Raw genomic sequence first — 26,581 nt, 5'->3', positions numbered from 1 at the left:
AAAGATATGTGAATTCCAACTCCACAAATGCACAAATATTTTACAGAGAATATTTGTGTATTTCCTGTTATAAGTTATATCTAAGACTATTATTACCTACAAAAATAGCTGCTTATTCAAATGGCACTTGCTGTCAGGAGAATGTGTACAGAGGCAGCACCCACTGCCTATGAACTTAGCAACTGAACCCCAAGGTAAAGGTTCAGGATCCCATGAGCTCATCTTCCTGCTGGAAGTGATTATTATTTCACCTGCAATTGCAGTGACAGTATCTGCATGGGGAACAGAGATTATCTGTGACAAACACTGGTGAATTGTGTATAATGGTTTTTAACAGATGTGACAAAATGGCTGGGAACTTGGATGTCCAGGGAATATACAGCAACTTTTTAAAGATGGTCTCTGAAACAGTGAGCAGAGGAAAACTTAACGTGTGGGATAATGAAATTGAACAAATGATTCTGGTAGCGTTTTACCACCTTGAAGTCCTTGTCTCTACAATATGATTTGCTTCCATGATAAGAGCACTATGGGTACTGCGATGATCAGGAACAACAATGCACGAGTACAGTCAGCAAAGACACAAGGCACTGAATGGTGTCATATTCATTCAGAATGTGTTTATGCAGATTATGTTTTGAAAATGTTTATACTATGGCTTCTGTGGGCAAGGCACAGTTAAAATACATTGTATATATTGACACACAAAATATAGGAAGACATTTAGCCACAATAGAAGGAACACTTCCAAAGTTAGTATTGTCTATATATCATAACTGTGGCCAGAAAGAGGCTGGTCATGTCTTCCTTGGGTCCCTCTGGTGACAGTTCCTGTAACTATAGAAGAACTATTTCTATCTCTGGGATTTTGCCCTGCCCTTCCTCCTTTACTCTCCTGCAGGACAAGACCTCATGTGACACTGGGCGTATCAGTCAGTGAGGCTATGAAATGAGAGGATGAAATTTGGTGCAGTGGAGTGCTCTGCCATAAGTTGTTGTTGTGAAGTCTTCACACAATGAGACCTTCAGAAATATCCTGAAGGCAGCTTATGAACAAAGTGATACTTATGGTGGAGAGGTCCTGTGATAGATGCTGATCTCGAGGGCAGAAAGATAGTCTAATAACAAAGTAGTCTAATAAGTTTTATTAGACTAACTTTCTTTGGAAAGGGGAGAATGATGCTTGAAGGGATTGATCAGTGTTTACAAAATTTCCCAGTTATGATTGGGTGGGCCTAAGGTTTTCCTCCATGAAATCTTTCATGAGTGCTGGACCTAACCTCCCAAACACAAACTCTTAGGGTGAGAGAGCTGGTCCAGATTTCAGTCCAGTCCCACTTCAGAAAGCACCAATTCACTTTGCTTGGATGGCTTTCTGAATACTATCTGCACCTGTGCCTGTGAGTGCACAGGACTGGTTTGGTTGTGTCATCTCTCTTGTTTCTCCTCTTAAAATGATAGCCAGGCTCTGGTGACTTGTGCTGTAATCCTAGCTACTTGGGAGGCTGAGATCAGTAGGATCATGTTCCAGGCCAGCATGGGCAAATAGTTCACAAGATATTATCTCCAAAATAATCAGAGCAAAATGGACTAGAGATGTGGCTAAAACAGTAAATAGCACGCTTTGCAAGTGCAAAGCCCTGAGTTCAAACTCCAGTCCCAACAATCAATCAATAAATCAATCAAATAGTCAACAAACAATGACACATTTGTACTTGCTTTATATAATTATGTGTTTGTGTTTGACTGTGTAGACCTTTTATTCCTTTTGGAAACTGCCATGGAAAGCAACAGACAGTTGCTACACCACAGTTCCAGATCATACAAATTCACTTCCACCCTTGTTACATCAGTTGATTACATTCAGCAGGTAAATGCTATTATTTATTGTTTATGTATGTCATCTTCATTAGGACCACTACAGAAAAGTGCAGCCAATACATAAGCAAGAGCTCAACACTGTCCCTGGGATGATCCATGATTAAATAATTAAGGTCTCAGACATGTTTCAAAACAACTATTTCAGCCTTTCCCCATTATCCTCATAGCTTCCCTTATTCTCACTCATTCCAACCATTCTTACCTCCCATGGCAGAGCACACAGAATCTTAACTTTAATACTTTCTTCCTTCCTAGCATAAAACCATTAAACTGAACCCAAAGGAGCACCTATATTTAAAGATGGGAGTCATCTCTCTCTCTACTAATGCCCAAAATGAATCCCATCATTGTTTGGCTGATAAACCATATTTTTTCATGTTTTTAACAAAATAACTATAACAAATGCATGTTTTTACTTGAAGCATTATTCCATGTGTAGTCCTTGATACAGTTTAATCCTACTCTTTACTTCTCAGTCACCTGATTTTCCTCTTTTCCTTATGCCATATAATTTCATATTTCTTCTTTCATGCTTCCTAGCCATTTCTTCTTCTTCTTCTTTTTTCTTTTTTGGTGGCTCTGGGGTTTGAACTCAGAGCTTTATACTTTGCACTTGAACCATGCCTCCAGTCCATTTTCTTTTGGTTATTTTGGAAATGGGTCTTGCAAACTATTTGCCTTGAATTGTGATCCTCCTTATCTAAACTTCCCAAGTAGCAAGGATTACAGGTGTGAGCCACCGGCACACAACTCCTGCTTCCTTTAATAGAATCTAAGCTTTATGAAGGGTCTTCATCTTAGGGTTCCTCCCTTACTAATTGCACATATGAAAGTGTAAGAGATCTAGGAAGTTGTAATTGACAATTCATTACAACAGCAAATAAACAGAAAGCACAGATACCTTATTTACCATTTGGTAGCTTTTTCTAAATAGCCTTTCCTCAAGTGAGTATTACTCATGTACATCAAAAAGAGTTACATATTGAAGTTCAGTCAGTGAGGCCATGTTTTCACTATAGGCACGTTCTTGGCTTTATCCCTCACTTCTTAAACTTCAATGATTCCTGCTCAAATATTCCTTAAATCTTAACTTTTTACAGTAATGAATATGGTTCCCCATATCATTTCCTAATTTTATAATAATCACATAATTATAAACGACTTTCAGCAATTTAAGTAGTTGACCAGTGGGTTTTTTTGTTTTCGTTCTCCATGCTGGGGATTGGATCCAGGCCTAGTGCACAGTATGTAAGCAGTTTTTACTCTGGAGTGAGCAGGCTGGGCACAACAATCCCTCTCCTGAGCCTGACACAGGGTCATCTTCGGCGGTGTCCGAGAGCCTCAGCCTACCTCTGGGCAGCCGAAACAAGCCCGCTCTCCCAGGTCTCAGTGAGTCACTTCGGTATTATCAGGGAAACCAATCAGAGGACAAAGAAACTACCGCCCTTAGGAGGACGCCGGAAGTCCCGCCCTACACAGAAGTGGACGCATAAAAAAAAAAAATGCCCCTCTTCTGGGTCCTCAATGGCTGAATCTTGCAGCGCCCAGGACAGTGTTATGGATTATGTAGTATCCACTGCTCCACAGTGTGGTTGCTGGATCTCCCTGAAGACAGGCACAGGACTATGAAAGGGGCTCTAGAATGGCATTTCTCTCCTACTATGGTAGGAAAATAACTTTGTCCTTCTTCTGTGCCTCAGGCTGATTTCTGCTGTATAACTACCGTGCGATAACCAATTGCGCCACTGGAGCATGCTTTGCAGGCTGATTTCTGAATGAGATACGCAATGATCTCCAAATGGTACCAGACAAAGACGATATGGACGTTATTTCAGACTCCATGTAGCTAAAGATATTATTTCAGCTGCTCTGAAAGGCTACAGGTCCAAATGGAGACCAAATCTCCAAAGGAGGAGAAAAGGAATTTTCCTATCTAAAAAAATGCCTAGTCAATAAAGAAATTTTGATAAACCAAAGCCAAACTCCACAGGAACTAAGATATAGGAGAATTACCTGCAGTTGACTTAAATAGAGGAACTCATTTTCGATTAGTGAGAAGACACTTTTCCTTTTGGAAAAAAAGGGTAGCAGCTATGAAATCTGAAATATTCGATGTATGACCTTGTGTAACACTGACATGTCACATATGGAAGGGCATGCCTAAGGCACAAATATCCTTCCATATGTGATATGCTTGGTAATAAAATAACAGTTCTGGAAACTGTCTATTTGATGTCCAAGCAGAAAAAATAAGTGGAACAGTATAAAACACTTTCATTATTACTAGGTTATGTGCATGCTTCACGAGTGGGACAACAGAGATGATTGATAATTGGCTTTAGCAGAAAATATTGCCCACTATGGGAAGTTGGGATTTAAATTAGATTCCATCTTTAAATTCACAGTAATACATTCTATAGAGATAAAACACACACAATGACACTAGTAAGGAAACACACAGAATCCGATATAAGTCTATATAACCAATGGTTGTAAAATCCCTCTAAAAACTGTATTCTTCCTCTGCTTACAACCATAAAACGGGAAACTTCATAGCTTCACATTTATATCACACATTTTGCCTGACCTACTTAGTGATCAAGATCACATCAAAATGTGGGAAGCCTGCTTCACCCAGAGGTTGTGATATGCTAGAGGCTCCTAGGGACCAGTCACAACTCATTTCTCACCCTGTCCTGAGCAAGTGCAGAGGTGGAGTGCTTTCATGACCACTCTTAAAAATAACACCTCCTTGCCATGTTTTTTATTCTTATTAAGGTGCAATTGGAAGTTGCAAATTTTAGCCTTCTATGTATTGTTTTGCAAGTTGGACAATAAAATCTCCTTATGCCACCAAACTCAAGATACAGAATATTTCCTTCAGCCACAAAAATGATCCTATGTTACTCTGAAGACAATACTTCCCCCATCCCCAATCACTTGTAAGCACCAATGTTATTTCTGAACAAAGAGTTATAGGGACGCACTTTTCCAGAAAATCATGTCAATGGGGCAGACAGCATCCTTGATGATGTGTATCAATAGTTCATTCTTCATATTGCTGAGCACTATTCCATGTGTGCATATATCACAGTTTATTTATACACATTCACCTGTTTAGGGTCTTTCCTCGATTCTAAACATTGTGAATAAGGCCATTATAAATATTGCCTGTGGGCTTTATGTGAACACAGGTTTTCATTTCACTTTGGTAAAACCCGGGAGATGGACTGATAAATTTCTATGCATTTAATTGGTATCTTCTTCAGGAATAAATATTTATAGTGACCTAATGTATTTATTTGTCATGAAGTACAGTCTGACTAAACTGACATAGAGGATTATTGCTGAAGGCAGGCCAGGGGGACCAGTACTCAGCAGTGCTGGGGGTAAAGAACTTAACAGTTTTCTTTACTAAAACAGGGTTTTAAAAGGATATGCACAACCTGTTGATGTCACCATGAGGAGGAAGGAGCCTGGTGTAGAAAGGAGAATAATACAAAGGATGAACCAATTCAGGGTATAAAACATGTATATATGGAAATGTTATAATAAAACACCCTGTGTTTTTTAAAATGAAGGACAGGAACATAAAATGGGTCCTGTCTGGGAGTAAATACCAATGGGAGGGAGGAGGGAATAAAAGTGAAGGAGGGCAAATATGGTGGATACATTTTGTATTCATATGTGGAAATAGACCAATTAAATCTATTGAAACTGCTCTATGAAGGGGGTGGGTGATAAGGGAGAAAGATGAAGGGGGTGAATCTAATTAAGATATATTGTAAGGTCTTATGTAAATGTCACAAGATATCCCCCTGTACAACTATACTACAGGGGGATCAAACATGATTAGAAGAAATTTCAGACTTGCATGACACAATTGAGTAGCCATTTGCTGCTTGTTAGAATGAAATTTGGGAATGAATTTTATTAACAGAATATTTGGAAAAGCACTCATATCACAGTTAACTAGCTGAATGACTTTCTCCAAAGTCAAAATATCTATGAAACCAGTACCATAGTCAAGAAAAGAACAAAATTAAAATGCTCTTTTATCTGTTGGTTTCCTTTAAACCACTGCCCCAACAAAGGGAGTCTAATCTCTAGCACTTCTGACTTACACCCTTCTGTCGTCTTACATAGTCTTGCTCATTTTTTTCACTAAATATAAAGCACGCATATCCTTCATACTTATTCATGTTTGCCTGACTCCTCATCCAACTCTGCCTAATTGTTCTACTCCTTTTCAAAATTCTCCCATGTTCATGGAGATATATGGGTGACCAGTGCTCTAGCATATATGCCTTTCAAGACATAATTCATTTAAAGATGAGATACACAATACAATTTTGGCAAGAACAATCTTGGTAATAAATCACGCTAAGTATGCTTTGGGGCTTCTGTGGTGAAGTATCATTCCCTTTTGCTTATTGGTGCTGGCTTTCTTCTTGGGGCTGTGACAACATATTTTTTTCAGGTCAAGATGTAGTATAATAAAACCACTGAGTTTATATGAAAATGAGCCATATATGATTCTGCCTGGAAAATCTTAATCATACACTATCTAGCTGCATCTTGGATGGACAGTTCCATAAATTTGATGTCTTTCATTTAAGTGACATAGCACTGGGCTTTCAGTGTTGTGAAGTAGACTAGAAGCCCCAATGAGCCACCGTGGCCCATGGAGGACAGCCCCATATTTAGAAAATGCTTTAGGAAATATTATATGCACCTTTTAGTTGCTGAAGTAATTTTAAGTTTTGGTTCCAAAGGAGAGAAGAGGTGCAGAACAGAGGGTGGGGTTCCTCAGGGCATTACTCAGCTCCTCTGCTCAGCAGCAGAGGTTCCTTGGGCATGCAAAGCATCATTGAGAAGCTATAAGCACCAAAATACACAGATATTTTCAAGGAATACATTTCAGTGAGATTTTCATGTTCAGTCTATTACATGATAATAAAATATGATAGTAATGGAAAGAAGGAAATGAAGAGATATGATTGAGGGCTTCCCAAATATTGCAGGACCCATTAGTAATTACAGAAGTGCTGAGACTGGTGTGATAACTATACTTTCTGGTTGTTGCATAAACATGTGGAAAACTTGAAATATTACTGTTAATATTAGTGGATTCTTGATGTAGCTTCTAACATTAAATATATACTTCTATTTGTTATCCTTCTTTCCTACTCTTATTAAAAAAGTGTTTCCTAAGATGTTTTGAGGCATTTATACCCTACTCTTTAAAAGTCTCCATTATCAGCTGGGTAATACACTCCTGTAATCCCAGCTACTCTGGAAGTGGAGGCAAAAGGATTGACAGTTCAAAACCAGCCCCAGCAAAGTTAGCTAGATTCCATCTCAAAAATACAAACAAAAGGGTTAAGGATGTGTCTCAAGTGGTAGAGCACTTGCCTAACAAGCACAAGGCCCGGGTTTAATTCCTAGTACCTTGGGTGAAATCTCAAGTTTTCTATGAAACACCAAACAGTCACAGTAACAATTGTTCTGCATTTTCTTAGGTTCTGTATTTATCTATTTGGCACATATTGATCACAAGGCAAAACTAATGCCAATGTTATTTTCCTTTTCCCTGCAGATCTATTTGCTTGGAGCTACTTTTCATGTGTAGATTACTGATCCAGGCCCATATTCCCCACCTGTCTCTTATCTAATTCTCACATTAAACCAATGTTTCCCTGATCTAAATCAAACCAGAGCCAATTGTTGGACAATTAGGAACAGTCCCTTTACCCCAAAGCCTGGGAAAGTTGGCCACACCAGTGAATACTAAACTGTTACTCTGCCTTTCCCAAAGGCATGCACAGCTTTGATTTGCCCATCCCTCTCCTGCTTCTCCCCACTGATCAATTGGTATAACACATCTGGAGACGTGCAAGGTGTATAATGTCAGAAAACAAAGTGAGACTTTAATGTTCAGTTTGTAGCACGTCAACAAAATACTAGGGATAGGAAGAAATAAAATGAAGAGGAATAAATGGGAGTATCTAAAATATTACAGGGCTCATTTCTAAAGAGAAAGTGAGACCTTTAAAAAGTTTTAGTAACTGCATTTGTGTTAAGTCCGGTATGAAATACTACAGACTTCTAATGATTATATAAACCCATATAAAGGTGAATATAATATTGCTATTATGGGGCTCCTGGAGTAGCTTTTAAAATATTTTGAAATATTAAAAATATGCATATAATTTAGGGTGATAAAGGCTTTAGTTGCAAATCAAGAGTTAGAATCCCAGGCTGGGGGTATGGTTCAAGTGATTGAGCACCTACCTAGCAAGCACCAGGCTCTGAATTTAAACCACAGTATGGGTGTAGGGGGGAGTGAGTGGGAGTTAGAATCACTTCTGAAATATAAGCACGGGATTCAAAAAAGTTTTATTCAAAATAAAAGAAGGGTAAACAAACCAGTATCAATTTTCCATCAGTTTAACATTCAAAGCAGATCATTATTCATACTTTGGAAATGCAATGTTCAGAGCTAAAAGCAATATACTGATATTAAATCTGATATTAAATCTGTTCCTAAAAATAAATGTGAAGTAATTATAAAATATGTGTATTTTTACTCAAACAACATGAGATAAAGATAAATCTGATAATTTTGGAACTATGATGTAAAAGATTATATTTTTGATATTGAAGAAATGTTCTTGACATTTTAATATACATGTGTTTGTTCATAAGTATAAAAGAACTTGAGTAAAGTAGCTAGAATTTCAGATAATAAAAGACAGTGATTTTCTTAAAAGAAGACAAGAGCATGCTCAATTTCCTAAAGAGAAAGTGAGACCTTTGAAAACTTTTAGTTTGTGGAATTTTGTGCTTTGAAAATTTTCATTTAGGTGGAAACAGCTGAAAAAATGTAATTTAATTCAGATACTTAAATGTTGTCCATTAGAAATTGATTTTTTTTTTGAGGATGGAACATTATCTAAACCATTTCACTTAAACTATATTAGAGGGTTATAGTGGTATTAGTAAACACAAATAAAACTATTTTAATTATTTAATCAACATTTCTTAATAAGTAGTACTGATATTTTCACCCACCTGATTGAATCCCTTCATTGTGTATCATTTTTCTTAAAAGTCCAGATTCCTTGGCCTGTACTAAGTGATTGTCCAGACTTTCCACCACCTTCCTCTCCTTCTGACCTTCCCACCTCTCTACACTCCACATACACAGGACACACTCTGCCCCGTGAGGCTGCATATGCCTTGTTTACAAGGATCTTTACAAGTGATCTTCCCCATCAAAAAAAGCTGCACTTGGCTATTCTTCGAAAAGATATCTATGACCACAGTTAATAATAATATATATTTCAAAATTGCTAAAAGAATAGATTTTTAACAAATCAACAAGTTAGTGAAATGAAGGATACATGAAATCATTTGAATCTTTCTAAATGCACACACAGATCAAAACTTCAGTATATCACATAAATATACATGATTTTTATTTATTAAAATGAATTGATTTGAAAAGGAAAAGATACTTAAATATAAAAAACTGAAGCAAATAAACAATAACAACAAAAAAACCCTCTGAGAATTTCCAAAAGGCCTCAAAAGAAGAACTTTCCTGGGACCTTACACTCAGAAATTTCCTCTAATCCACTGTTTTAAACTATACTGAACTTTCTCCACTTAGGAAGCTAAGTTAGAATTATGAATTTTTAAAATTGTATAACTATGTTCACTTTAGCTGCTTTATGATACTGATGTAGACTCATGGCTATTCCCATTTCTCATAATACCAAACAGTAACAGATTTTTGGCAAGAATATTCAAATACCTTGAAAAGATTCCTAGCACTGAAAATGTATTACAAAAATATTTTCTTCCTCATCCTGTAGGGAAAGCAGAACTGAGAGATACATGTATCATTGATGATGAATACAAAGGGGCTGAATGCTGGACAACATGAGGCCAGAAGCATAGATCTGTTCACTGTCCAATGGGCATGATAACTAACTAGAGTGGTCCAAATTGTCAAAATAGCATAGACTGAATAAAGTTAACAAAGGAGCGCACCAGGATTAGAATGGTGCATGTGGCTGTGACCTTGTGGGAATGTCTGAGGGAGAGGCTGTGACTGTGAATATGTTGCACTATCTTCTGTATCTGTGCAGGACAAGGAGTACAGAGCCACTGGACCAGATTGTGAGGCTCAAACTCATCAAATCAGGAGGAAAATAGAAGACATATATAATGAGCTATATTTCTCTGGCATTATTCAGGAACAATGCTCATGATTAATTCCTACACTGAGGTTTTTCTTACTCAATAGACCATTCACCATTAATGGAAGACATGAATTGATCAGGAGATATAGGAACCAACTCAGAAGGCAATGAACTTTAGGAATGTAATTTTGAGTTTGACCTACCTACAAATACTGGGTTAACAGCCTGGAAGCCATTGAAGTGCTCTCTGTAAAAATAGAATACAAGTTTACATGTCATCCAAGAAATATTTCCATCCAAAAGTTATCGTTTGAGGTACACCTTTAGAGAAAAGAACCATAGAATTGACCAAGACCACTTGAGAATTCAATCTGTGTGTCTCAAGTGATGTCCAGTGACCAAAGTGAAGTTATACAGACAGAGGAGGGAGGAATTTCCCACAAGGCCAATTGCCGTCTGAATAAGGATGAAAATCCCACATGCAAGATGGCAGTCATCACATCAGCACCTGGAGGACAGTGGTTTTAATGAAGAGTAAAACAAATGACAATAAATGTGCCATCATAATTATGTCCCTCAATTTTCAGTATGTAGTCAATTCTATATATTGTAACTTTAAATAGGCACAGAATGTTTGCTCATGCATGCAAAGGCAACTCAATGAAGTCCTGTATTGCATGTAGCCTCAGTATCTAACTTTAGAGTGAATGGGTACAGCAGGGTTGTCTACAGCTGTAGGATGAGTGAGGAAGTGCTCTGTGTACTGGCATCGGCTGTTCTCTACTACACATGCTACAGGGAAAAGACAAGATGCAGAATCTGTGAGTCTTTTTTTTTTTTATTAAAATAGAAGGATGTAAGTACAGAAATTAGAAGGGTAGACATGTAGAATTTATGAAGTTATCTGATTTACAGTTTGAAATACCAAATATAAATAATACAAACATCAATATTCCTATAATTTTTGAAAGACATTAATCACATTAAATAACAAATGAAAAATATTCAGTTAAATGAAAAAATTAGCTTGATTATCTATCACCTTGGCATTCTATATGTACTTACCAGAAATAGTTCAAATAAGTTCAAATTACAGAGGTATATGAAAGAAAGTAATATTTGTGAATTACACTGTTAATAATTGTTACATACTAAACACTACTAAAATAATTGGCAAATAAGACTTTCAGAGTAATGTAAAATACACATAAAATGTATCTCAAAACTATAATTTTTAGAGGAATAAATGTATGAAGTATATAATTTTATCTACTAGTGGCTCCATGCTTGCAGAGCAGGCACTCATAAATCCGGCACTCTACCACTTGTGCCACAGCTCTTGTTATTTTGGAGATGGGGGTCTTATGAACTATTTGCCTGGGCTGGCCTTGAACTACAATCCTCCTGATCTCAGCCTCTCAAGTAGCTAGGATTACAGACATAAGCCACCAGCACCCAGCAGGTATATAATTTTAAACATATCTGTATTTCCTATTTCTCTTTAATGTAAACAACTCCAAAACCCTATCTCAAGAACCAATAGTGTAACATCTAAGTGTCATTTCTTACTAAATGATAACAAATAATCTTCAAAAAAATGATGCCACTGGAAAACATTCTACATGTCCCTAAAACTCCTTCACAAATAAAATCAGGATGTTCTGGACACCCTGGGTTTATATGAAGAGGAAAAATAAATCAACCTGTAAAGGAGAGACGGTGATCACTCTGGAGCACTCGGGTAGGAGGTACAGGAGTAGTCAGAGTGCACATTCATCTTCACTGTGCTCTGTGGGCATGTACAGAATGCACACTGCATCATTTTAAAGAATCACACAGGATTGAAAAGGGAAACTTAAGGATCACTGCTGCAACAAAGACATGACAGAACTAAATAGTGAAGTGAACTAAGAAGAGGGGAAAGGAAAGAGTAGGGATGTCATTTGAGACAATCCCTGAAATGAATTCACACAACATGGAAGTAAGTCGGGAGAGGAAGTAGGAATCTTGAGGTCTGTAACAAAATTGGACCCTTAAATAGAGCATGTGAATCTTGAAGTTGTGGTGGATTTTCATCCTTCGGGTTCATAAATAAGTGCAGAACTTCAGAAGGAAAAAGACTCTCATTTACCCAAGATGTGTGCAAAGTGGTTATCTAAATTAATGCTCTGAGTCTTTGAAGGATATGAACCTGCCCATCCAACATGGTCTCTGGAGAGCATAACTTTAAGAAATTTCAGAGGATAGAAAGAGTGATAGAATAATAGAATGAAAACAGCAATACAACATTTCCAGAACCTGGTTAAAAGCTGAGGTAACAGCTGTATCTATACTTTGTATCTATAATTGAAGTCCCTACTTGAATTCTCTCTCTCTCCCTCTTTCCTAGTGGTCACACATTTCCTTAAATAAGACTGCTTATCCTCAACATGGGAAATACAAAGAGCCTTACTTTTCTATAAGTACTACCATTCTTCTTAAAAGTAAGAAATATTAGATATATTATTTCTGAATCCCTAGAGCCTTATGTGCTCTCCTTAAAAATCAAGAAGAAAGTCAACCCGCACAGCAAGCACTTGTCAGACACCAGGCATCTAAGAACTCATCTTTTGTCTTACTCCACTTGTGGAGTGAAGCTCAGTTTTCAACAGAGAGAGAGAGAGAGAGAGAGAGAGAGAGAGAGAGAGAGAGAGAGAGAGAGAACAGAGAGAGAGGGAGACAGAGTGAGGAAGGAGGAGGAAGAGGAGGGAAAGGAGGAGAAGAATGGGAATACATATATGACAAAACTTTTCCACTAACACACCTTAAAAAATGTAAAGATTAATGAAAGCTGGGCATGGTGGTACACATCTGCTATCCCAGCTACTAGAAGGCAGAGACAGGAAGACATTGGGTTTCAGGCAAGCCTGTGTAAAGGTAGCAGCAAAACCCTGTCTCAAAAACGAAATAAAATCCAAAGGGCTTGGGGATAGCAAGAGGTAGTGTGCTTCTATGCACAAAGGGCCAGACCAAGCAACACACACACACACACACACACACACACACACACACACACACACACAGATTATTGCCTATCGCTTACACATCAGTAATTTTTCTTAATGTCTCAAAGTGAAAAATCCAGATCTCCTACTTTTTGGAAGCCTGGTTTGGCAATCCAAGTGATGTTCCCACTGGTGCCTATGTCCTGATGCCTAGTTAAGGATGGCCTTCATCAGTGATAGAAAAATTGGTGAGCAACAAAAGTTGTTTTAGTCTAAGACAACAGCATCACTTGCCAGAAAACACAAAAGAAACAAAATCAAACAAAAACCCTATGTCCCTGAAAACAAAACAAAAAACAACTTCAATCTACTTCCACCTAAGATGTAAACTTAGGTAAACATCCTAGAAAGACAATGGGAATTTAACACATTAAGACTATTTTCTGGGGAAGGTGTATTGGCACACACCTGTAATTCCATCTACTTTGGAGGTGGAGATGGGATGATCATACTTCGAGGGCAGTCCAGGCAAAAGGTAACAAGACCCTGTCTCAAAATATGTATAGCCAGAAACTTAGGAAGCAGAGGTAGGATGACAATGGTCTGAGTGTAATACCAGGCGAAAGCATGAAACACTACCTGAAAAATAAAGTAAAGCAAAAAGGGTTGGGAGCATGACTGAAGTGACAGAAGGCTTGCCTAGCAAGTTTGAGGCCCTGAGCTCAACCCCATTAATGGGAGGGGGAAATTTTAGAGTATTTTCTGTAATAATGATTTCACCCACAGGACTCATATAGATTTGGAAGTAATTTGATTGCTGAGACTTATTCACTAGAACTTGCAAGCATTTTACAAGCAGCACATTCAGTTTGGCTTTCTGCCTGCTTCCTGTAATCACATACTTATTTTTGTATCAATTATTGTTCATACCTGGTTCCTCTACTATCAGTGACATCAAGCTATGGAATCATGGACATTAGATTACTGGTTTTATAGAATCTCATGAAAAGGTAATCTTCAACAGTGCTAGGCATCATGTGAAATCATGTTGGAATAAAGCTGATTCCAAGAAGCATTGAATGCAGTACTTGTAACAGTTTTACCTGTGGTTTAAAATAAACTCCAAGACTAAACATGCACACAAATGCTCACAAACAAAAGAAAGAAAACATTGTGGACAAAAACTAGAATCAGAATGCTGTTTTATTCCATTAGAGATCCTAGGTAGCAATGCAAATTATGAAGCATCAAATAAAAACTACCCTGTGTCATGACAGTGTCTCTACTGAAGCTCACAAATTAGGGGTCTTATAAAATCTGCCCAAGATTTCATATTAACACGCCCCAAGTGGGTATTCTATCCATGCAAGGCTATAAATGGAACACCTTGATTAAAAGTAAATAACACAATAAGGTCTTTATTAGTGCATAGACCAGAGCAATGATAGACAGGAAGCTACTGGTTAGTGATTTGCCATGTGCAAACATCAACCACAAGGGTCACATGTGACCACTGATCTAATAGAAGGTAAGTCTACCAAACAAGGTTTCAGCTAAATTCATATAAAATCTTCTTAGCTAAAACACAGTTGGACCCATACAGATTCTGTCAGAAAAGGGAATAAAGTCACCTGCAAGTCACAGGTACTGGGCTTTCCCCTCTATGGAAGGAGAGAATACAGGAATGCTGTGGGGACAATGTGTTGTGCTAGAGGGGGGGATGGCTTCTATGAGAGAATGTGGCAGTGATTAAACTCTGATAAAAAAATCAGACAGTCTAGAATGTACAGGGAAGCTCTTGTATGCCCCGCCCATATCTGGAACTCAGGGAGAACTTCACTTCTCCGAATCCTTGGAAGCGTGAAGTTCAAACAGTGGAGGATGGCCCTCTCATAAAGGTTTTCTGATCTGTTATAGAAAACAAAGAGACAACACATTCTTGTGGACTTTCAGGAGCTAAGTGATGTTAGATCTTGGGGTAAAGGATTCACACATTTGATGTCCTCTTGAGGCTTCCCTGTGGTGTGACACTTTTGGTGTTGAAAGAAGCTAGAGCGTTGGCTAAAAGATTTGCCACACTTACTGCACTCATAAGGCCGCTCTCCAGTGTGAACTACCTGATGTTGAATGAGGTCAGACTTCTGCCTAAAAGATTTTCCACACTGGTCACACACATATGGCCTCTCTCCAGTGTGAATCCGGCAGTGTTGAGTAAGGCTGGTGCTCCGATTAAAGGTTTTTCCACATTCGCCACACTTATAAGGCCTTTCTCCAGTATGAACTGTCTGGTGCTTAATGAAGTCAGCTCTTCGGCTAAAGGATTTCCCACACTGGTCACACTCATAAGGTTTTACTCTACTGTGAATTCTCTGGTGTTCAAGGAGGCTGTAGCTTTGCCTGAAGAATTTTCCACATTCAGCACACTTATAAGGCCTTTCTCCACTGTGAGTTCTCTGGTGTCGATCGAGTTTGGATTTATACTCAAAGGCTTTCCCACATTCCCCACACTCATATGGGCTTTCTCCAGTGTGAACTCTCTGATGTCTAGTGAGGGTGGCTTTTTGATTAAAGGATCTCCCACACTGGTCACACTCATAAATCTTTGTTGTTGTGTGACTTCTACAGTGTTCAACGAAATAGAAGTATTGTTTAAAGAACTTACCACATTCCCTACACTCATAAGGCCTTTCTCCAGTGTGAGTTCTCTGGTGTCTCATGAGAGTAGCTCTTTGACTGAAGGATTTGCCACATTCCCCACACTTATAAGGCCTTTCTCCAGTGTGAATTCTGCAGTGTTGAATGAGGTTGGAGCTCTGGCTAAAGGATTTTCCACATTCTCCACATGTATAAGGCCTTTCTCCTGTGTGAACCCTCTGATGTACAATGAGTGTGGCTTTTTGACTAAAGGATTTTTCACACTGGTTACAGTCATAAGGTCTTGCTGTAGTGTGAATTCTCTGGTGCTTAACAAGACTGAAGATTTGCCTAAACAGTTTTCCACATTCACCACACTCATATGGCCATTCTCCTGTGTGAGTTCTCTGGTGCCGAAGAAGATTGGATTTGCAACCAAAGGCTTTCCCACATTCCTGACACTCATAAGGCCTTTCTTCCCTGTGAATTCGGCAGTGTTCAGTGAGGTTGGAGCTTTGACTAAAAGATTTCCCACATTCACCACACTTATATGGTTTTTCTCCAGTATGAAGTCGCTGGTGTATAATAAGGGTAGCTTTTTGGCTAAACGATTTTTCACATTCACTGCACTCATAAGGCCTTTCTTCAGTGTGAAATCTCTGGAGTGGGACAAGTGAGTACTTGTCTTGGAAGGCATTTCCACATTTTTTAGACACAAAATTTCCTTTTCTAGTATAGATTCTGAGTTGCTGAACATTTGGCTGTTTGGGGCTGGAAGCTTGTCTGCATTGATCTGACTGATAATGACTTTTTGCCCTGTGGAAGGCCACTCCACACTTGGTGATTCTGGAAATGGCCTGAGACTGGAGAAGACCCCACCTAGCTGAGAAGTCCTTTCCAATCTTACTACAGAGGAATGGATTTTCTGACACATGGAATATGCCATTCTTCGCAAGGGAAGGGTTCTCCATCTCTCTTTGCAATGGATTCTCAGCACTGTGAAGTTTCTGGTCTTCATGAAGGTTTGCACATGCCCCAACAAAGTATGGTTTATGTCCAGGGAGATCATCCAAATGCAAAATGTCTTTCAGAACTGGAATACAGATGTTACAGGGGTGAGTCTTCTGAGTGGATGGACCTGCCTTTGGAGTCATGACCATTGACACTTCTTCTACAGAAACACTCTTAGAAGACGGTGTCTCTTTATTCTTTGTTACATGCCAACAAACTGAAAGAGAAATACTGGTAAAAGGCATGTTTACCATGGTGGGAGACTATAAATGCTTTAAATATTTTCTGTATGATATGATGTTTTGACCTCTTACATAATTATTTTGTTGAGGACATGGCTCCCTCTCCCTGCAGGGCTAGAAAATAAATAGCGAAGGGCTCAACAGGGAACTTGAAGTCCATATGCAAAAAAACCAATCCAGAGCCCAAACTGCGAATCATGTTCTCATGGCTTATATATCCAGGAATATGCTCCTCTCCCTTAACAACTATCCTGAGGCAGGTACTGGATGACAAGGCCAGATCCCTTCCCCAAACCCACCAAATTATTTAAACCAGTCAATATGAGCTTCTTACTCTGTACTTTCTTGCAGAAACTCCAATAGAAGCTGTGACCTAACCTTTCTCCCACTCTTGCATCTGCCTCCTGATTCTGCTGCTTCCCCACATCACTGTGCATGATGTACTGCACCTCCTTCCCTCAGAAGTTTCAAAACTAAGTTCAATAGTATTTACTTCACTGTGCTGGCACTTAGTCACCTGTACATTAGAACATGCATGTTAAAGTAATTAAAGCAATTGGTGCTGTGAGCAGGTGACCCATGTCCCAGAGCAAAGGCTTTTCCCTGGACTACTCCATGCTTTCTGCCTAGCTGCATCACTCACACCTGCTGCCCGAGGGCTCTGGTGCGCACTGGTGCACTTATACATTGGCTGGCACCATTTGTGTTGGCTCTTACTTTTTGTGATTGGTTTTCCAACCTAAATTGCTGTAGCAAGACCTAAGGTCTTAGAATAGGGTAGGTATTTGCATCCCTAGTATGTTTATGGGCAGAAGTGCTGCGTGCAACAGGTGGGTCTGTGGACTACTGTACTTCTGGGAACAGAAATAAGGGCACTGTACTTCTGGGCACTTACAGTAAGTTAAGATTAAGATGGGTTCCCTATGAAGTTCCGGGAAGCCATAAGGCCATTGGCTAGCCTTTTGTGTACACATGGTTCCAAAGAAAACAGAAAGGCTTTACTCAGTAGAATTAAAAATGAGTGGGGTAAGTCTAATACATTGAACAGGCAACACCCAGAAAGAGAGGGGCCCATGAAGAGCTGGCGACTGGGCACTGAGCCCCAGGGACATTCCCCAGTGTCTTCACAACCTGTTTTCTACCTTAACGGCTGATGATAGTCTGGGCATATGAGGTCCCTAGTTGATACCCAATGTAGAATCATGACTGACTGTCTACAGTGCTCCCAGATGGACAATGTAGTAATTTGGTTCTAAACAAATCAGAGGCTGATCCCCATATACCACTCTCTAATTGCAGGGAATCCTACCCATGGAAAACTGTGTGACTCTAGAAGTATAAATGATTCAAAGGCAAATCTCTTTGTTGTTCCTTGGTGCCATTATAGTCTACCTCCAACCAAAAAGGACATAAAGGATCCATGCTTAGAAACCTTTGGTTCAATGTTTAATTTAAAAAAGAAAAGGGAAGTGACATTTGTACTTCCTAAATGCTCAAGAAAGTTTTTCAGTTTATTAGAATGTAAATCTTCTGGTTACTATGATGAGGCACATTTAAGGGCTGCCATACTAAGAGTTTACCTCAAAGTAAGTTGTCACAAAACTAAGGCCACCACTGTCATCCAGGATGAAGACTCCAGGCATTCTAGAGGTGATTGGAACACCCAAGAAAGGGAAGCCTCCATTTAGAAAACAGCAAAGAGTTCAACAGGGAACATGCAGTTCACATGCTAATAAAGCAATCCAAAGCCTACACTGTAAACCATGTTTTTGTGACTTGTACATCCAGGAATACACTCCTCAAGTATCCTGGAGTCAGGTACTTAATGACAAGGTGAGATCTCTTCCCAAAGCCCATCAAAATTATTCAAGCCGGGCAGGGTCCATAATACCAGGAACTCACCAGGTACATATCTAACTTCACCAAAAGGGGGAAAGGATTGTTAACACTGCAGGCAGAGCCATTACAAGGAGAGGACAGAATTGATTACACTGCAGACAGAGGCCATTACAAAGAAAGACTACTGCCTGCAGTTATCAGGCCTCTTTCCAATCCCATTTTCCTTGTATGTGCCAGAAACAAAAACTAAATAAACAACACCAAAGTTACCAGGAGAAAAAGCCTAAAACAGAAACTGCCTAAAGAAAAGTACACAGAAAGAGACAGACAGACAAATTCAAATCTTAAATACAGAGATAGAGGAGAAAATAAATTATGATAATGGAGAAATATTTTAATGTAAATATATAACTAATCAATTATCTGTATCACTAACTTAAAACAAAGTTCCATAGTCTGAAAAATTGGAAAGGTAAAATTTACATAGATGAGGATTTAAATAAAAAGATATGGGCATTAATGGATTTTTGTACTTGTATAGATTATTCAATAATAACTTTAATACTTTCTAAAAGGTACCCAATTACAAATTCATAAATTCAATCATTATTAGGGCTCAAATTATTCTTATACCACTAGGGAATCAAACTAAATTTAAGCACTGTGCCCTGTACAATCTTCACAAATAAAGGGCTAAGGACATGACTGAAGTGGTAGAGTGCCTGTCTAGCAAACATGAAGCCATGAGTTTAAATCCCAGCACCACCAAAAAAAAAAAAAAGGGTAAGTAAAGGTAAAATAGAGAATGGGTAGTACTGTGGAATTTCCTGTTTTAACATTTTACCTGAAAATATCCCATACTGGATGCTCTAATATAACAAATAATAAACTTAAACTAAGTCTTCTGCACAAACCAGATTAATAAAATGGTACCCAACAGACTCCCAATTTAAAACAGTATAGGACAGTGGTGGAGCATTTGTGTCTTTAGCATGTACAAGAAAAACTAAACAAATAAATAAAAACCCTCATTAATATAGACCAAGGTAACAGGACTTTCAAGAATTAAACTTACTGTATAAAATCTAATAAAGGGTGATAGCTAAACTGTTTCTCTGTTGGTCAACCCTCTTGTGCCTACTCTAAAACCTGAAAGTTCCAGAATGATGAGACAATGACTTAACGTATCGCTATGAAATGAGAGCTCCATAAACCCCCCAGGTGGCAGAGCTGGAGGAGTGTCTGGGCTGGTGAACTCATTCATTTAAGTGCCTGGGGGGGTGTGCCTAGAGAGGACAGGATTCCGCTTCCTCTGCCTTTGCATTTCTTCTATCTGGCAGTCTTGAGTTGCAGCCTATAGAATAGTACTTTCCCAAGTTCTATGAGTTGGTCTAAGAAATTAACAAGTGGAAAAAGGATTGTGGGAACTCTTGAACTTGTAGTTGGAGTAAATAGGCACCCATTTGCAACTGGCATTTGAAATAGGGCCAGTCTTTTAGAATGGTGCCTTTAACTTGCAGGTCTATCTCCTACTCCCAGGAGACAGAATAAAAATTGAGTCTAAATGCAGATGCCCGTTTGGGCCTGGAGAGTTGGAGAACTGGTTGTTAGTGTTGTGAAAACATCCCAGACCTTGAACCCTCTCTTTCTGCTCAATTATAGACACAATGCCTCTAATCTTTACAAATATTTTACAAAGTTATAAACTCATATCTTCCAACAACATAACTACTGGACTTGCCTATTTGATGAGAGGGTATTTGTAACACATTTTTCATCTTTAGCAAGTTATTGGAGAAAAAAAATTCAGCTATACTCCTGCCTTATTCTCATAATTAAATATCATCTATTCAGTTTTTAGGTAATTTATGCTCTACTTCAAAACATTCTCCCCTGTCATCACACCAGGTTTCCTCAAGATAATCTCAAACACTCAGAGTACTGATTATATTAAAGAAGTTTAAAATCTCTGTGATGATGTTTTGTGGTCAGGGAGAGACTGCTGATCCCAGGTTTAGTTAGTTACCATACATAGTAAAGGTCCTGGTCAGGAGTGCACTGGTCATATGGAAACTAACCAGTGCAGAGCCCACACTACAAACCTCTTCTGCTCTTTGGTTCCTATGCTCTAGGAGTAAATGTTTCTCAGCTCCAACTATCCTGTGCTCAGGTACCAAAAAAAAAGTAAGCCCACCAATTATTCATCCCACCATGTTTACCCTATGTGGCTTTCCCGCAAAATTTCCAATAAAGATTGTGATGTTTTCACTTCACTCCTGCTTCTGACTCCTTAACCCCAGGTGGTTCTGTGTGGTATGTGCCCTCTCTCAGAAATGTAAGTAATAAAATGTTCTTAATAATATCATTAGGACTCAAAGTGTGGCTCAAATGGTAAAGCAAGCACAATGCCCTGAGTTCAAACCCTAGTACCACCAAAAAAGAAAGAGAAAAAAATCATGAGCAAAATGATGAACTTACAATTTGTTAAAACAAAAATTAAAAACATTTGGCTGGGTGTGGTAGTTCATAACTATAATCCCAGCTAATCAAAATGCAGAGACTAGGAAGATGGTGAGTCAAAGCCAGCCTGGGTAAAAGTTAGTGAGACCCCCATCTCAACACAGAAGCCATGCAGGGAGGCATATGCCAGTTATTCCAGCTAAGTGGGGAGGCCATAGCTAGGAAGATCTTGGTCCCAGATGGCTCCAGACAAAAGCATGAGACCCTATTAAAAATAACTATAGGAAAAAGAGCTGGGGTGGGGTGGGGGAGCATGGCTTAAGTGTACAGCATGGCCCTGAATTCAAACCCTAGTACTGCTAAGAAAAAAAAAAATTCTGTCTACCTTATGAAGACAGCAAGAAGGTAATCATCTATAAATGAGAAATTGGACCCGACACCCAATCTGCTGGTGTTATAGCTTGGACTTCCAGCCTCCAGAACCAGATGTGTATCTGGAGCTTGGAAGAGAGATCTAGGATGGAACTACAGTAAAAGGAATCATCAGAATACAGAAGATCCTTTGAGTCGTGAGAGTGCATGAAATCACCCAGAGCAGACCCTGGAGAGACTGGAGACAGCCAGAGGACCACCCAAAGGAGACTAATGAATGGTCAGAGAAATCAGTTCTTTTTTCTGGCGATATATACAAGAAGTTTCAGCAGCTATATAAAGGGAAGACCAGAGCCTCCTGTCCATGTTCATCACCACTTGTTCCTGTAAGACAGATTTATTGGTTTAATGACAAGTAGACAGCAGCATTTTAATAATTAAAAAAAAAAAAAAGTTGTTAACATTTGTGATATTGGCACTCACAAATTAAAATGTACCTAAAGAAGCCCTATCACACACAAAATAAGAAGTAAGTCCAGGCTTTTTTGAGGATGAAAGAACTCAACAAAGGTTGAAAGAAAGGGCTTTATGGCCTTATTAGGCATCATAAGGTCACAGAATGAGGAAGCTTCACCCTTGAAGGACACAAGGATAAGGCAAAGTCATCCCCTGGGAGGAGAGGCAGGGTCTCCAACTGGATCCTAAGTAAGCAGACTTCAGCAGGACCTCATCTACTGGTGACATGTGAATGCTTTGCATAAGGCTGGTTGTATCCAGGCCCAGGAGACTGCAACTAGAAGAGAGTAGCAAGCGTGCAGGACTATTTAATGTGAGTCAGTGTTAAAAACACTGCAGAGAAGGCCTTCCAGAGGCACAAGTGATGCCCAGACATCAGAAAGATTATGGGACTTGGGAACAGAAATCACAGATGAAATGATAAGTCAGCAAAGAGTCGAGTTCATGGAAGAAAAGATAGAAATAAGGTAGCACTTAACACCAAAACACTATTGGACACACTGCAGGTTCCTGGTATTTCAACATAGCAGTGGAATCCTATCCTGCCCCAGCTATCAGTTACCCAGGTCAGGCCTTCTCTGAGATCATCTTGCCATATTTATTCTATGAAAAAAACCAGGACTCTCCCCACATTCTAGGTTGTCCAATTACACGGAAACTGCATGATGAAAGTCTTAAAGCAAGACAGGACAAACCGGGCATGGAGGTACATGCCTATAATTCTAGCACTCAGGAGGCTGAGGAGTATTTCTTGTTTAAGGGCACCCCAGGCTATACAGAGAGTTCAAGGTCAATCTTGGCTACATTGAGAAAGGTAGGCTCAAAACAATAAAAAAAAACAAAACAAAACAAGCTCGGGTATTTGACACTTGCCTAGCATGCATAAGGCCCTGGATTCATTCCATAGCTCCAGAGCAAGCCCCATCATGGGAGTGGGGTGTGGGGAGGGAGGAACGAGAGAGGGAGGAGGGCAGTAGGGGGTAGGGGTAAGTAGTGGGGAGGTAAGGGGGTGGTGGGAGGAGGGGAAGAAAACAGGACAGGTGAGTGATTACCACTAGCCTAGAGCAACTCAATATACAAAACATCCTTAAATAAATAAATGAATGAATGAGTAATATTATTTAAAGAGTCTGGAAGGAGGCCCTGGGGAACAGTCCATGGTCCCCATAAATGTTGATCACACTGCCTGTAAGTTCTGACACAGACGGCTATGAGAAAATGTCAGCTAGAAAGGGTAGAACTTGGAGCAAGTGGTGACATAGACTTGAACTCACCTGTCGAAGGAGAGGACAAGGCAAATGAGATCCATCAGGCTGACTCAAGAGGTCTCCCACCCAGACCCTTCCATGAATGCTTAGGGCAGCTGGGCAGAGCTCACAGCTCAGTGCTGCCATCCACAGCACACATGACAACAAAGTGGGTGTATCAGCAGGGCCTACATTCTGGCTGTGGAAAGGGCAGAGTGGCTTCTAGGGCAAAGAGGACAGACAGAAACCAGAACACAGAGTGAGGGTGGGGGGTGGGATCAAGGACCTTACCCAGTGAGGACATAAGAGCAAAGTTCTCCAGCATCACATCAAGGTACAGGAGTTTCTGAGCCTCATCAAGGAGATCCCACTCTTCCTGGGAGAAGTAAATGGCCACATCTTCAAAGGTAAAATAGCCCTGTCATAATGAGGACACGTCAATAACAATGATCATCTTCTCTCTGGATTCCAAGCTCATCACACACACATCCTTCCTTTGCTCACTATCCTCCCCATCTAATACTTCTGAGGAGACACCAGGCCCAGTGCCACTGAGATTCACCTCTCTCATCACAGTCCCATTGTCACTGTATCTTACCACAGCACCAATAGGCAGGTGAGCTAAGAGAAGCCATGTAACTCTTGGCCTTAGAATACAGGGCACCAACTCCTTCTGGTCAGGCAATTATCCCAGGGTTCTCTAGACTGTACCTTCCACACACAACCAAATACAAGCTCATCCTTCACCTTATGACCTCAATGCCCATGTCCACAGGTTGTAAGCTTTCACTCCCCCTCACTGTGCACATCTGCATATGTTTTCTTGGAACACATTTCTCACATACTCTCACTCCCACAACCTCCTCTATCTCCTGCATCACACCACAGGAATCTCCTTGGTCTCTTCACATTAATTAGCATAAGACATCCAGAGAGAGCTTGGCAAATTGGGGCAGAATCTGTTACTACCTAGACCTCTGACGATCCCCCATATAGGGAGAGCCCCCATCCTGCTCTGAATGCCTACCTACCTGACTCTGCTCCTTATTTCAGCCTCAGCCACTAACAACCACCTGGGAAATCACAGGCACCCATGGTCTTCTTCAGCTGCACTGTACTTACAGTCTTTCTCTTTCAAACCATAATTCAATGTCTACCATCAGTGGCTTCCCACTCCAGAATTAGTGATGCCGAGCTGATCTATCAGTCTGACTGAAACTCCCAGATATTCCAACAGTCAAACATAAATGCTGGTGAGCCCAAAGCCTTGTGAATAGACACTTGTACTGTCTGTCATCTTGCTTCAATCATTCTAAGTTTCTGTATCTGGCTAATGTTCACTCTTCTTATGGTAGCCCTGGCCACCTGAAAGGTCATCCATTTTCTCATATTGTTCCTATAGCTACTTCACAACTTTTGCTGTTTCATGATGCCCACTGACTCTACCCAGACGTTCAAGTATAGGATCCAATCCTGGACCCCGCCCTCACTTTCTTGGCTGCTGATGGCATTACTATCAACACAGCATTCTGCTGGATGCAGTGGCATGTGCCTGTAGTCCAAGTACTTGGGAGGTAGAGGTAGGAGAATCACTTGACTTCAGGAATACAAAACCAGCCAGCACAAGATAAACAATCTGGAAAAAAAAAAAATCTGATTCCATTTCCTTAATCAAAGTGAAGCTCTGCCCCAGGGCAAATATCAACCTCCAACTGTCTGGATAACTCCATGCTTAATCCTCCCCAGAGTTCTAGATCTGTGTGGCCAGTTAGCAACTGGATAACTCTACTTTTACTGCTCAAAACAACTATCTCTTCTTTTCTTTTTGTTTGTTTTCTTGGACACATCTCTCTCACTCCCACAGTCACCTCCATCCCCTGTCCCATACCAAAGGCATCACCTGTGGTGATTGTGTGAAACAGGGTTTTACTATATATCCTAGGATAACTCAAAAACTCTATGTAGCCCTGTCTGGCCTCTAACTTGCAGTCCTACTGCCTCTGTCTCCTGAGTGTGGGGTTTACAGGTGTGTGGCTATACATTCAGTTTTACTTCTCACTTATTTTTTTGGTGACATTAGGTGTTGAACTCAGGGTCCCATGGTTGCTGGGCAGGTGGAGAGGCTCTACCACTTGTTTCTCACTCTTAGGATGGGAGGAAAAAAAAAATCCTCCTGATATTCCAATGAAATCTAGTTCTACTATTACTGATAAAACCCAGTTAGTTAGTGGAGCTTCTATACTGCCAGCTGTGAAAACCAAGAACTTGGGATCACTCAACTTTTCTAGCTCTCATCCTCAGTAAAGGAAAGTCCAGACTGCCCTAATGAAAAAAGCAATGTAGAATCCAACTACATCTTCTGCCTCTATAACCAACACATTGACACAGTCACATCAACTCTTGCCTGAACTATTGCAGCAGCCTCTTCCCTGGACTCTCTGTCCCCTCCTTCATCTCATAGTCTTTTCTCCTTGCTGCAGTCCCAGGAAGTCTGATAAGATCTAGTCAAATCACCTTCCTCCTCAGCATCAAATCTCTCATTGGTCCCATTAGCTCTAGTTCAGACACCTGCATCCCAGGCTGATTTCTGTCCCACTGCTCAAATTTCTCATGAGAAAGGAAGGAAACTTGTGGTCACCAGTCAAATTCAGCCTCATATTCCAGCATTCCACATTCCAGGTCCTATGCTGGGGAACCTTTCATCTCTCATCCCACTGGTTGCAGAGTTGCAAAAGAAACCATTCCATATAACCTCCGCCCTGGTTTTGTGGTTTCTTCAGAGTCCTCAGGTCCAAGGACCATAGAGTGAAAGAGCAGCAGAGTTTTAACAAAATTCCACAGAGCGGGGTCACACCTGTGAGGCCCTGGAACATCCTCTACTCACCTGGGTGCCGTCCACAAGCGCTGCTGTAGTCCTGGGAACCTGCGGGAAGAAGGAGGTGACAGTGACCATGGTGGGGCTTCGTGGGCCCAGGCCCCCCTACCCCCTACCCGGCCTGGAGCTAAGTGATGATGCCTGGATTCTCTCCAGAACTCAGTCCTCAGCACTGGCTCTTTCCACCTGTGGATGTGACACAAGGACTCACTCTTCCTAGGCCTCGGTGTCATCCCTTCCAGGCTGCTGTAACTCTGTGCAGCGTTTGAAAAACTTGAATAGCCTAACCCAGACCATATTCGTCCTCCAT

The 26,581-nt window shown here is 40.1% G+C and overlaps 1 protein-coding gene across 6 annotated transcripts in view; it reads right to left on the bottom strand.

Annotated features, from left to right (window-relative positions):
* Nucleotides 1–26,581, bottom strand: part of LOC109674894 (uncharacterized) — a 71,245-nt gene that overhangs the window by 17,691 nt on the left and 26,973 nt on the right. For 4 of the 6 annotated variants that reach the window (XM_074058552.1, XM_074058553.1, XM_074058555.1 and 1 more), the window contains 3 exons: nucleotides 26,281–26,319; nucleotides 23,688–23,814; nucleotides 10,914–16,937 (listed from right to left, as the gene is read on the bottom strand). In XM_074058552.1, the coding sequence (XP_073914653.1) occupies nucleotides 15,025–16,937; nucleotides 23,688–23,814; nucleotides 26,281–26,319 (2,079 nt within the window). In that variant the 3' untranslated portion in view covers nucleotides 10,914–15,024. Of the gene's footprint in view, nucleotides 1–10,294; nucleotides 10,334–10,913; nucleotides 16,938–23,687; nucleotides 23,815–26,280; nucleotides 26,320–26,581 lie in introns of those variants that run through there. The other 2 variants (XM_074058556.1, XM_074058559.1) reach the window with 2 other exon arrangements.

This window comes from Castor canadensis, chromosome 16 (genome assembly GCF_047511655.1).
Source record: "Castor canadensis chromosome 16, mCasCan1.hap1v2, whole genome shotgun sequence".
Classification (NCBI taxonomy): Eukaryota; Metazoa; Chordata; class Mammalia; order Rodentia; family Castoridae; genus Castor; species Castor canadensis.
Note: the sequence above shows the minus strand (reverse complement) of the source record. Positions and strands in the feature narration are given on the sequence as shown.